This window comes from Dendrobium catenatum, unplaced genomic scaffold, assembly GCF_001605985.2.
Source record: "Dendrobium catenatum unplaced genomic scaffold, ASM160598v2 fragScaff_scaffold_676, whole genome shotgun sequence".
Lineage (NCBI taxonomy): Eukaryota > Viridiplantae > Streptophyta > Magnoliopsida > Asparagales > Orchidaceae > Dendrobium > Dendrobium catenatum.
The window spans coordinates 176,290-191,236 of NW_021319138.1; the positions used below are offsets into that span (position 1 = coordinate 176,290).

Consider the following 14,947-nt stretch of genomic DNA (forward strand, 5'->3'; position numbering starts at 1 on the left):
CCGCCGGCCTCCCCTCTCCCCTCCCTTCCTTTTTCTCATTCAATCTCCATTATTACCTCCCCCAATTATTCACCTTGTCATTTAAGGGATATGTTCCCTTTCCCATAACCAGCCACATCAATCCTAGCCACCTAGATCAGCCCACAACTGCTGTCTAGATTTCTGGACCAAGGGATTGTTGTCCAGAACTCCCGAGACCAGCAATATTGCTGTCCAAAATAGTTCTTGCTTGTTTTCCAGTAATAAATCAGGTGTTGTCCAGAAGTTCCTGCATTATTCCTTGTTGTCCAGACAATTGGAGTAGTCTCTGATCGTTATCCAAAGGTTCTCGAACCTTGAAGTTGTTGTCCACTGATATATGGCGGATCCTGAACAAGATCACGGGTTTGTTTACGACGACCAAGGCACGTCGATATCCTCAACTTGCCGTTCTTCGACCTCAACCTGGAGATTGACCAAACTGTAGAGAATTATGTAGAGAGGATCGTCTTCACACTCGCCGAAGCCATCGACGACCAACTCTCCTCCGTGCAGTGGCAGATTATTTCCAAACCCTTACGAAGGTGAACTCTTCCTCCAAATTTTATATCTTCCAAATTGCTCTCAATTGTGGTCATACTTGATTCATAAATGTTGTGTTAACTTCCTCCGCTAAGCCTAGTAATCTAGCAATTGAGTGAGTTGATTCTCATGGTACCTAATCTCATTGTTAATTTAGGGATTTCTCATTGAAAATCTTTCGTGCATGCTATGCTTGAATAATTGATTATTTTGTGATCTTAACTTCTAGACAGATAAAAAATTGCTCGGGATCGCCAGCAAAAATATTATGATCCCAAACACAGAGCAGTAGAATTTGAAGTGGGTAACTTTGTATTCTTAAAGGTTAAGCTTGTAAAAAATACAGCTAGATTTGGACATGGAGGCAAATTGAACCCTAGGTACATAGGACCTTTTGAAATTATTGAAAGGATTGGAAAAGTTGCATATAGACTTAGTCTTTCAACTGACATGTCAGATATTCAAAATGTTTTTCATGTGTCACCGTTAAGGAAATGGGTAACAGATGCCAATCAGAAAATTTCACATGATGAAATTGAACTAGAGAAGAATTTGACTTATATTGAAGAACCAAAAAGAATAGTAGATTTTGATACTAAACATCTCAGAAACCGTCAAATTCGTTTTGTTAAGGTGAAATGGAAATACATGCCAGAAAAAGAGGCAACCTGGGAAAGGGAAGAAGATATTAGGATGAAGTTTTCTCATCTGTTTGATAACTGCTCAGAATAATGAATTTCGAGGACGAAAGTGCAATAAGGAGGGATGGATTAGAATCTTGGTGCCCTCCACCGAAAGATTGGATGAAGATCAACGTTGATGCTTCATTGCTTAGGTCTAACTGCTCTGGAATCGGTGGCATTTTCAGAGATTACAAGGGAAGATTCATAATTGCTTTTGAGGAGAACAAAATTCATTGGGACATTGCTCAGCTTGCGTTGGAAGCTGTTTTCTCGGTAAGGGAGTATATTAAGAGTTGGATGCTTGAATACAAAGGGGTAATAATTGAGAGCGACAAGGGATCAAGTGGCTGGTAAGCTCTAAAAGGGCATAGTGGAGGGTTAGTGGATATTTAATCATAATATATTAAGCACTTATCCTTCCCATTTCCCATTCTAATTCCTACCTACCCGAAATAGAGAACAAGGGAGCTGGAGACTATACATGGGGAAAAAGGCGTGAAGGCTGAAGGGTTGGAGCTGCCGCAAGCTTATGGGAGAATTCAGATTTTAGGCAATTGCTGAAATCAGGTTAGGAAAGTGCTGAAATCAATTAAGAAATATTGTTGTTTTAGGAAATTGCTGAAATCAAGTTAGAAATTTGCTGAAATCAGATAAGAGGTATAGTTGTTTGTTGAAGGATTGGTGAAGAAAGTTTGTTGAAATTTGTAGGTCTATTGTGTGTTGAAAACTGTTGAAACCAGTAGAAACAAAAAGGATAAAGGCTGCTGTGGTGTGCTGAAAAATCAGTTAAAATGAGGGATAAAGTTGCTTTTAGGTCATGAAATCGGTGATAAGTTGAAACAGGTAAAGGTGTTTGTTGAAAGTAAGTATGCTGTTGTTTATTGAAAACAGTAAGAAAGAGGGGTTGTTGCTAAATTCAAATGTGGCTAAATGCTGATTGTAAGGAGGGGAAGTGAATAGAGGCTTAGGAGAAGAGAGGTCACTTTGGGATGAATGAAGAGAAACTTCTTTGAGGTAAACTTATAAGGTTTTCATATAAACTATTATATTTTATTTGAATGTGGATTTGAATGATCAACAATTATAATTTAGATTGTATATAAGAGGAAAGGAGGCGGGGGTACTTTAGGAGAACGAATTGACCCGACTTCCCTAGAGAACGAGGTGAGATACCCAACAATGCTATAGGAATAAATAAATGTTTTCTCTAATTTCAATTCATATCTATTCATATCTATTATGGTTGGTATCATTTATTTCAGTTTACTTCAATTTACTTCAGTTTATTCATGACTATGATTATTCATAAAGTGTTGTCTATAATAGTATATATCATGGGGGCTAAAAAGGATTGTTATTGGGAAAGTAAATTAATCATATATGGAGGATAGGCCCACACAAGTAAAGGCGAAAGACCTGATGATGTAAGCCAGTAAGCCTACACTCTCAATTCTAGAAGTTGAGAATTTAGGCTCAATCATGAATGAGAGAGCAGTTTCAATTCTAAAAGTTGAGAATCTTGACCCAACCTTAAATTAGAAAGTTGAAAGGGTGCAAAAGCTTATAGCCATCATATGATTTGTTTAATGATATTAAACAGACAACAAGAAATTATTATTTCTTATACATTGCTTGTGTTTTTCATTTAGTCATAACTTATTAACAGCGGTTGTACTGCAGGGAAGTGGAAAAAACTCGTAGGGCATTGAAGGAATAACTATTTTTTTTAATGTACATATGTTTTGGGTGTAGAAAAAGATCTGAATGATAGCTGTGCAAACTTTTGGATATTTAAATAAAGTTTAAATTTTTTTAGTAAAGCTCTATATTTTCTTTAAGATGTACATTTTATGATATATGCTTCCTATTATGAAAATTTTATTGTGTTATGATTAGTGATGCGAGGATAATTTGAATAGACTACTTTTTACTTATCTAATTCTGTTATCAACATTTTCAGAATGGGGTAAATAAGAAGATGTCTATTTAGATTTACCTTCTCTGTCGCACTCTAGATTGACTAGTGAGGGTTAAAATGGGGTGTGACAGATGATATGTTTAAACGGCTCTATTAATAATCAAAAGGTTCATATTTTAATTGATAGTCTAAGTACCCATAATTTTATTCAAGCCAATCTTATTGACCAGCTTGGCTCTTACTCCTCAACCCATCAACCAATTTAAAGTTTCAATAGGAAATAAAAATTTCTTGTTTTGTATATCTAAATGCTCAATTGTCACAATTACTATGCAAAGTTATCAGGTCAACTTAGATTTATTCATCCTATCCATCCATGGGGCCAATGTCATCTTGGGTATGCAATGGTTATAATCCTTATGAGAAGTTTTTTGTGATTTGACTATGCAATCTAATTATCAAAATCAATCACTTACACTTTTTGGTGAACCGCAATTATCCTCCAACCTCATTTCTTTCAACCAATTGTGTGCCCTCATTTCTCATTCCCCAACCATTCATTTATTCACTATTCAACTCAATCACCTAAATATCGTATTTGGACAAATATCTAGGTACTCTCTCTCAATCTCTTCCTACTCCCATTTCCACATTATTATATAAATTTCAACACTTATTCAAAACACTGCAAGGGTTACCACCACCACATACCATCGACCATCGTATTCATCTTCCTTTATCCAAATCTGTTAACATTTGTCTTTATCGTTATCCATAATTTCAAAAGGATGCGATAGAACAATTAGTTTCTGAAATGTTACAGTCTGGCATTATTTACCATAAACATAGTCCTTTCTCTATCCCTGTCCTTTTTATCAAGAAAAAAAGATGGCACTTGGCACAATACCTTTACTATTAAAGATAAATTTCTCATTCCAACTGTGGATGAACTTTTAGATAAACTACATGGAGCCCATTTTTTTCTAAACTTGACTTTCGCTCCGAATATCATCATGTCTATATGCACCCACATGACATTCATAAAATTGCTTTCCGCACTCATGATGGTCAATATGAATTTCTCATTGCCTTTTGGCTTAACAAATGTGTCATCCACTTTTCAAGCCTTAATGAACCAAATTTTTTGTTCTTTCCTTCGAAAGTGTCATTATGTTTTTTTTTTTTATGATATCTTTATCTAAGGCCCTACTCTAGAACATCATGTGGACCACCTCCTTTTTGTATTCCAATGATTAACTACAAACAAGTTGTTTCTTAAATTAAATAAATATCAATTTTGTCAATCTTCCATCGCGTACCTTGGTCATATTATATCTTCTGGAAGTGTCCAACCTGATCCTTAGAAAATCTTTGCTATGACTACTTGGCCTATTTCTTCATATATAAAATTAATTCGCTCCTTTTTTGGTTTAACGAGCTATTATCACCATTTTATCTCAAATTAAGCGTCAATTGCATCTCCTTTAACCGATTTACTCAAGAAAGACTCTTTCAAATGGAACGATTTTGCTTTTATGGCTTTTAATAACCTCAAGACAGCCATACCCACAACCCTTGTTTTTATCTTTACCAGATTTTACAAAATAATTTATTATAGAAACCGATGTTTCAAACACTAGTATTGGATCTATTTTGCTACAAAACAATCATCTTATTTCTTTCTTCAGCAAAAAGCTAAAGACTTCTCTATCTCAATCCTCTACTTACGTGATAGAATTATATGTTGTCACTGAGGCGGTTTACAAATGGCATTAATACATCTTAGACACTGCGTTCATTATTAGCACAGATCATAAAAGTCTATATGACCTTCAAAACAAATACTTCAAACCCCATATCAACAATATTATCTTCTCAAACTTTTAGAATTTAATTTCTCCATTGAGTATAAACCAAGTAAATCAAATATTGTTGTCGATTCATTATCTCGATTACTTGAAGATAGGGTTTCTCTTCCATCAGCATTATTCTCACTTTCTACACTCATTAATTTCTCCTTTTTCCCTTATCAAGGATTTAAAGAAGGAAGCAATGACATCTCCCGGTATCCTTCAACTCACTTCCCAACTAGCAAAAGGTGAACTTTCTCCTTTAGATTTTCAAATTCGAGACAATATTCTTTATTTTCAACGCCATATCTATATCAGTAAGTCTTCTCTAAAAAATTAAATTCTCACTGAATTTCATTCCACACCTCTTGTCAGACATCAGAGTATTCTCAAAATAATTAAATGAATCTCTTCTAATTTTTATTAGTCTGGACCCCATAAAGATGTCACTATTTTAGTTAATAATTGTCTTACTTGCCAAGAAATTAAAACATCTACCTTGCCTCCAAATTTGGAAAGATTTATTTATGGATTTCATTACTTGCCTACCTACATTAAAAGGGTACACCACCATTCTAGTAGTAATTGATCATTTGTCCAAATATGCTCATTTTGGCCCATTACGCCCTAAAGATTTCGCTTCTCAAGTAGCTGAACTTCTCACAAATTTCTAAATTAAATTGTATGGCTTTCCCAAAACAAGTGTCTCCGACCGCGATAGTCTTTTCTTAAGCCACTTTTGGCGTCGTCTTTATGCCTTGAGTGGCACCACTCCTCATTAGAGAACTGCTTATCACCCACAAAATGATAGACGAACTAAGGTCCTCAACCATTGTCTAGAACAATATCTTTGTGCATTTACATCCACTACTCCCCAATTATGGTATACATTTTTTTGTTCGGTTGAACTTTGTTATAATGCTTCCTTTAATATAACTATCCAAATGACCTCTTTTCAAGCCCTATATGGTCGATTACCTCCATCAATTCCCACATATTTGTGGTTCTTATGATATTTATTTTGTAGATAGCTTATTAACAAATCATGACACTCTTTTACAACACCTTGGCTAGAATATGTCTCAAGCTCAAAATCGCATGAAACTTATAGCAGATCGTCATAGAAGGGATTTGTAGTTCTCAATAGGAGATCTCATATTGGTTAAACTACAACCCTTTAGGCAAAATTCTATTGTCTGCAGAACACATTCCAAATTAGCTAAATGATATTTTGGCTCTTTTCCAATTCAAGAGGTCATTAGCCCTGTGGCTTACTGTCTGACCCCTCCTAATAGAAAAATTCATCATGTTTTCATGTTTTCTCTTCTCAAACCATTCAAAGGAACCCCTCCACTGACTCCATCCACACTATCAAATTTTATTTATAATGATCAACCATTATGTGTTCCTTATGCCATTTTAGCATCCCTCATTATAAAGCTTCGTGGACAGACAACCCCACCATCAAATCTTGTTGCAATGAAAATTAAACACACCGGAAGATGCCACATAAGAAAATTTTGCAACACTCACTTCATTCTTTGCTTCTCTCAATCTTGAGGACAAGATTATTTTTCATGGCGACGGTAGTGTTAAAAATAAACACATTTCATTAGATCCGAAAATGGTACAAGCCAATTGTGAAGCATGGGCTAGCAAAATAAAGGATCAACTTACTATCATCAAAGTCTAACAAATAAGAAGATGAAAATCTTCAAAATAAATCAAGCCTTGTATCATAATTAAGTGAACTACAAATGTGTAATAAATCTTTAGTTTATTTTGTTCTTTTAAATGAGGTAGATGAAGTCTACCTATTTTTATTAAGGTATGTATTAGGTGGATCAAGCCTATCTTATAAGATTGATCCATCCAAGTATTATAAATAGGCCCTATTGTAAACAAACAAGGATGAATGAAAATTTATGGTTTCTCTCCTTCTCTCCCTTCTCTTCTAGTTTCTCTTGGAGTCTACACCTACTCTAAAGGTGCCCCCCTTCTTGGCCCTCCAAGAAGCATATCATTCTCTTTCTGTGTTTTATCTCATTTATGTTTATTTATGGCACATCATATTTTGCTCCTGAAGGAGCTTCCACATTGAGTTAAGACATTTTGTTACAACAAAGTGGAATTAGATCCAATGTTTTGGTTGTGATCAAGTAGTCCATACAGTTTGTCCCCCCGTGAGTCTTGTCCACCCTCTATCATAATTAAATAAATATTAAAAGTGGGTGACTCCCATAATACCAATATGTAGCTGTCCAGGCCGTTTGTGAATGATTTTGATTAAGTTGAAAAACTTATATTTCATGGGTATAGAGAGCTCCCACATTATCGAAGCATGTGAAAGTATTGTGTTTAGTAACATATCAGATAGTTGGAAAAAAATTGTTGGTATAGAAATACCAAGTGGGCCCTTGCCCACAGACTTAAGATTTTGGGTTGAAAATGAATTTGATCATTAATGTATCAAGCTTAACATTGGCTCCCCTTTAGTTCACAGTCTCTACCATAACTATTCCTTAATATACAACATAAGTGTGCATGAAATTAGGATGTGACACTTGGTGACATATAGCACAATTTAGAATTTAAATTCAATTACATTTAAAAATTAATTATCACATCATGTATACTATTATTTATAAATTTAAATATGAGACATGATGGAATTTAACTTAAAAGTTTTAAATTTGAATTGCAACACAATTCAAGGTTAATCATCACATCATACAATCATTACATTGAAATTTCAGGCTAGCATATGATGTAATTTTAAATTTTAAATTAATATTTAATAATCACATCATAAATATCATTATTTTTTAATTTCAATTTACAATATTTTATTTTCTATTAAATCAAGTATATCAATTATTTATTTAATGACTATATATATATATATATATATATCATATTAACTTTAAATTTAAATTTAAATTTATTTCATCTTTAATCATTTTTACTGGACCATAATCTTGCAAAATAACTAACAGTTTTATTTAATCTTAATTATTTTTATCATCCTTTATAATGCAGGCATACGTCCTAGTTTTAATTCCATTTTTAAGCTTGTTACTCTTTTTCTCCCTAATATTTTCTCTCCATCATCACTTTATTACGTTAATACTAAATCTTAACTCTAATTCTACAAAGTAGCCTACTAGCTCAAACCCTAAACTCCTCTTGCTTGGTAGATATTCTCTTTAATTTAATTTGAGCCTCTATGATAAAAAATTCTCACCTCTCAAGTCTCGAGTACCTCAAACCAGCCCTCTCCCCTAAATACAGCTCCAAATTAAAACATAAGACCATTTCAAGTTCAGCTCTACTGTGGCTAAAAACCCAAGCTTTACAGAAAGCCTGATTTCCACTTGAGCTCCACAAGTCAAGACATAAAATTTATAAATCCAAACCACCCAAGACTGAGTAAGATTCCCTTCATCCAATATTCAAAGTCAAATCACCATTAATCTATTAAATTGACTCAATCTACTTATTTGATACATATTAAACTTTTCTCAAACGAATTAAAAAAACCATGGGGAAATTATCCAAACTAAGAATCTAATTAGAATAATCAGAGCCTATTGATGCGATTATTGAAATAAATATTGATTAAATTTTATTTTTTGTACTACAATCCACAAATGAATTAATAAATTGCTTACAACTGTTTCCAACTTGACAAAAATTTTATATTTTAATTTTCAAATAACTATCAGTATAAAAGCCAAAAAAATAAATCACAGGATCAGACGAGCAGTTTTTCCTTACTATTACGTGCTCGAACAACGTAAATGTAATGCTGCTGCCTGAACCATCCCATAAAGGATAACCAAGCAATTTAAATTTCGTTAGAATTATTTAAGAAAATCATTAATGATATAGTTATCTTCAAGGCTCTAACACTTGATTATAAAACATAAAACACTGTCCATAGAAAAGTGGACAAATACATTCTTTCGCAGTTTATATATTATGAATCACCTCAATAATATTAAAAATATTTGGAGCAAATTCTCTTCAATGGAATAATGCCAAAAAATCCACTTCAGCAATAGCTGGAATCCGGTAAACCCAACGGAAAGCAAAACATATCCAAGAACAATTTCACACATACCCTTCTCCGATGGCGCGAGTCATCGCCGGCATCCTCTACCCGGCGACCTCCGGCTGCAGCAGTCGCAATAGATACAGCGGCGTGCCCCTGGGCTATCCCTGCGCGGAGCATTGATCCGATCCGTAGCGCTGCAGCGGCAACGGCTCCCGCGACGGCGGATTTCTCCCGACCGCCGCAGCGGCGGAGGGAGACAGGAAAGAGGGAGGTACCGAGGGCGATGATGGCGAGGTTTAAAGCTCCGGCGAGCAGCGCCGCCCGCCTAAGGCTTCGAGGGTGGAAGAGCGCCGCCATCGCCGAGGAGGAGAGAGGAAGGCAGAGATGGGAGTGATCAGAAAAGATCGAATAAAAAGGTTTAGAGAAGGGAGTTGGGGTTTTGGTGGGGATTGGGTGGCCATTGTCTTCCAGAAGGGGAGATGTGATTGGTATTGGAGAACACATACGATTTCCTTCACGGCGTGGCTTTTTTCTCCTCGGTTTTGTCCTCTTTTGCCCCTATTTTATTTACTTTTCACGCTTACTTTATTTGTTTTTCTCGTCGAAGGGAATACAGAGGAGACGGGAGGAAGACAGAATCACGTGACGAGATTCTCAGCAGGGCGAATTGACGATGACCAGGGAATAGGGATGGGAAGGTGTGGCCGTCTGTGTAGCGGAGGCAACAGGGAGGGCTATACTGAGTGATTATGAACAATGATCGGTACGCGTTTCAGTGGACTTGACTGGTGGGGTAGATAACCAGCAAGCAGTCTTTTCAGAATATTATCAGATAATTTTTATTTATAAAATTAAGATTTAAATTTTGAAAATAAACTATTTAATTAATTATTTATGTATGTTTTGAAAAATAAGACTGAAACGAGTAAAATTAATAAGTTTAATATAAATAATCCTTAATTTATGTTATATATTTATATATAATTTATATATTAGATTCATATTATTATTTTACATTTATAAATTATTGAGGTTAAATTAAATCATTTATTATAAATAATTAATTAATTAATTAATATTTATAGTACATAAAAAATAAATAAAGAATATAATTTATTTAATATTATTAATTAAAAATAAATATTATTACATCATTAAAAGTTTATTTAAAAAAATCTATTTTAGAAAGGTAATTTGTGTTGTAAACTTAAGAAGTAAGAAATATGAGCTTTAGTTTTTTTAGTCTCACATTACTTACGAGACTTTCTCTTGTTAATGCTTTTATTTTATATTAGCTTTTGAGCTATAATGAAATAGTACCTAATATAAAGTGATAAAACTTTGTGAAATGTTTAATTGAAATTTTTTTAATTTAAAATTAAGCATTTCAATATTAAAAATAAATAATAAATATTACTTAATATTTTAAAATAATTTATTTAAATATTGAAAAAAATTCAAAAGGTGAACTAGCAGTTTTCGTTAGTTCTGGGGTTTGATGCAAAAAACAGTTCTTAGGATGAATCGGATCGGCCATAAGATCGATTCACGGTTTTAAAACATTGGTTATATTATTATAAATGGAAGTGGTTTTATAAAAATAAAATATCATTTTAAAAAAAATTATTAATAGACTTATATTTTACACATGATTTTTACTTGTAGTGCAAGAGAGCCCTATCCAACGATCATCGCTAGGATCATCATCAGCCGACCCTCGTCGACCGACTACCATCACAAATAAGGCCAATCTATGTAATCAACACAAATGTCAATGCATGTCATCTCCAAAAAAACTGGCATGCATCATAATACCAATATTGATAGACATCATTACTAATAAGGTTGATGCACACTATTAATATCAATGTTGACGCATACAATTGTCAACAAAGTCGATACATACCACCAAAAAGGATGATGCACATCATGACATCAATACTAACATTCATCATCATTACTAATATTTTATGTGCACCCTTGAAACACCAACACATCTACACAACATCATCAATAAAGTTGACACTCACCTCAACATCAACTATGATTCTTATCATTGCCAATAAGACTAATGCACGTCATAATATTTATGTTGATGTTGACCATCTCTAATAAAGCCAATGGACGTCGTCAATATGAATGTCAATGCATGATATCAATAACAAGTTTAACATATCATTGTCCACTTCAACCCTTACATCATTACCAATAAGTATAATGTATGTACTAATACAATACATTTTCAATAAGGTTATGCTTATAATTGGCACTAATCATCAACAAAGTGATTGCATACCATCAACACCAATGCCAATGCTCATTTTTAATAAATTTGTTGCATGCCATTAATATTATCATCAACATACGACATTATCGATAAGACTAATGTTAGTCATTAACATCAACAATATCACATGTTATCACCAATAATGACAATACATGTTATTAATACGAAAATCAATATATATTATCACTTATAAGGTTGATGCCCATCATTGATATCAACCCTGACACCCACCATCGCCAATAAGATTTTCACTCGACACCACCATTAGAGCTGACACATAATATTAACACCAAGGCATGTGTACAATAATTTTTTGACAATATTCTACTCTTCTCCAAGGACATGAACTAATAAACTATCAATGATTTCTTGAAGATAACCCCATTTCCTCAAGGCTTCTTTAACTTTCACACATAGGCCATCCTTCTTTATTTATGTCCACATTTTACCAAAACATTCCTAAGTTATAGAGAAGAGCATCAATTATAATTTGTGAAACAAGCTAGTAAAGTCATTTCAATTGGATTGAACTCTATTATTTTTCTTCTTTTTAAGTTTCTAAATAAAAAATACTATCTCTTATTAGTTGCTCAGAACTTATATGTATATGCAAAGGATTTTCATACAATTATAAGACCATGAACTCTATCTACCATCATAAGGGATGTAATAGTTTGATGTTCTTTGTGAGAAATGATTATGGGTAAGCTAAATTTTAATTACAACTTCAAAAGGATGTTCATGTCAATATCACATGCATGATTATTGTTATTGTCCAATCCCTTTGTCATCTATTAAGTTATTAGTTCCACTAGAAGTAATTCATGATTAAGGGGAAACTCTAGCTACAACATCAAAAATATATCCATGTTAATGTCTCAAGTTTGATTATAGTCAAGCAAATACATCCATTTATTAAGTTTTTATGCATTCAAGGCATCACTTTTAGCAATAATATTTTTTTATTATTCCTCTATATATTAAAAACTTCATCATTACAGACTATTGTTAATAGTTTGAAGAGCATGATTAAATATTTAAAAAAAAAAAGATAAAGCCATATAAGGCATGGTAATGAGAAAGCCTTAATGGATAGCTAGTATTGGGTAGAGCCATTCTTATAAAGTCAAAGGACAAGTGATATATATGACCTCCACTACTCTAAACTTTTGGAAGGCATACTTGCAAGGAAGCCTCAATGAAAAATTTATGTCAAGGGAAATTTTTGAAGTCTGTAATTAACAATTGAATCAATTTTATAGAGCAAACATTTTTAAAAATTTTAACTTGCAAAATCATAGTTTTTACATGAAAAAAATTCCTGAATATGAACAAAGTTGTATCCATACCTACAAAAAGTTTAAGATTATATGATAATTAAATTGATCATATAAATTTATTGAAATTAAATTGATCATAAAATTTTATGGTCACAGATATTTGCATGAGCGATGAAATACTTATGTGGGCTTCTTTTTTAGCCAAGATAAGTATATTCTAATCTTGTTAGGCTTCACAAGACTACTTTCGATATTTTGAACTCGATTCTAACACTTTCAACACCAAATAGAGCTTTTATAAGCATTTCTAGAGAGTTCTAAATTAAATATTTTAATAATTTTTACTCTAATCAACTTGCCAACCTTATAGAAGGGTGAAATTATAATTGACAAAAATTTACTTGATTTAAGACTACGAGAGAAGATTCATGTTAGTGTCTAGGTAATAGTCATGCCTTAGAAATTTTTCAAATATATTATTTTGCAACTCAAAATTTTCAAGCCCCGATTTATTTTCAGATAACATAGATTTCACCGTAAAAAAAAAAAAAAACAACAAATGATACATTTCTAGAAATCTATCCGATTAGCAAGAATTTTGAAGCAATGTTTGAATTATAATTGTTTAAAACCAAAATTCAAAACCATCCAAACTCTATTTTAGCAAACTTATGGTCAAAATGAACAGTTTAATAAGAAGAAAACAATGACACCAAAGGTTCCTTAATCTGAGTACATATAAACCAAAACCAAGTACTTAAAAGCATAGTTAGAAAGTTTATGATATGTTTTAAGATCTAAATATCTCAAAATTTTGTGGGCTTAAAATCAAAATGAGCATATTGACCAAAGAAATCTAACAAAGCTCCAAGTTTGCCCAATTCTAATGTCATTATGCACTTTAATGCTTAAATGATCGAAGGTATTAACATAAATTATATTATAGAGTATTTAAAGGTTTTGGTTAAAATAAATCAAATGTCAATCCAAATATTATAAATAAATGACTTATTCTACACATGATTGTGACCTAAAGTGAGAAGGAGCTTTGCTCAGTGATCAATGCTGAAAATCATTGTAGACAATTGTTATAGCTCAACCACCACTAACCAACTTTTTTCACTAATAAGATCAATACATCTTATCGACACCAATATCAAAGCATGACATTTCCAAAAAAAAAAAAAACTAATACAAACAATCAATACTCATGTTGAAACACGTCATCACTAATAACACCGATGTATGGTGTAAACACCAACATTGTCATATATTATTGCCTCCAACATTAATGCACACTATTACCAAAGAGGCTCATGAAGACTATCAACATCAACCCTAATAGCCCCATTGCCAATAAGGTTGGTGCATCATATCAACATAAAAATTGATGCATGTCAACATCAATAAGATTGACCACTATTATTGACATCAATCTCAGTGCTAACCGTTGTTAATAAGATTGATGAATGTCATTGACATCAATGTCGATCTACTTTATTTCCAATAAAGTTAATGTCCACCATTTACATCAAATTGATACATATCATCACCAACAATGTCTATGATGTTCACCATCACCAATAAGAACTATACATGTTTTTCATCATTAATAAAGCCAATTCCAATCATCGACATCAATATTGATGCACATTGTGCACATCAAAGTAACCACATATTAGATTTCACATCATAGGTCCAAAAATTTGTACAATCTATCAATATGGGATGCGATAAAGGAATTGACCTCAACCCTTAAAATAAAATTTAAAAGCCACTATCAATTTAAATTTATTTTACACTCCTAAGAGAAAATATTCATTTTACACTCATAAGAGAAAAGTTCATATACAACTACTTATAAATAATAAGTGAAGGAAAGAAAAATAAATATCCTTTTATTTCATTATGCACCAAAGAAATGAAAACAACAAGTACTACAAAAGAAACTAGAAATAGCCATAAGCAAACTAACCTGAACCTCTCAAAAATATAAGTAGAACTACTACATAAGCTTAAAAATATTAAATGAAATCCTTCTGCAGAAAAGTCTGCTCCCATGATGATTTACTTGAGACTTGAGCTTCGTTTGGACGACTTTCTGATTACTTCTTAAAACAGCTTTTAATATAAAAATTAAAAAAATTGAACTAAAAAATTGCTTTAAGAAACAGTAAAAAAATTGTTTCAAACGAAGCATCTGGCTTAAACTTCATTTGGAACAACTTTCTTACTGTTTTCTATTTGGAGACCTCCATAACAATGTAGAAAAATATGAACAAACCAATACAGAGAGAGCATAGGGCTTTAA

At 32.7% G+C, this 14,947-nt stretch overlaps 1 protein-coding gene across 1 annotated transcript in view; it reads right to left on the reverse strand.

Annotated features, from left to right (window-relative positions):
* Positions 1-9,606, reverse strand: part of LOC110112280 — a gene marked incomplete at its 3' end in the record, with an annotated part of 37,326 nt that extends 27,720 nt beyond the window's left edge. The window contains 1 exon segment of the mRNA XM_020844449.2: positions 9,136-9,606. Within this exon segment, the coding sequence (XP_020700108.1) occupies positions 9,136-9,573 (438 nt within the window).
* Between the last annotated feature and the right edge of the window lie 5,341 nt (positions 9,607-14,947).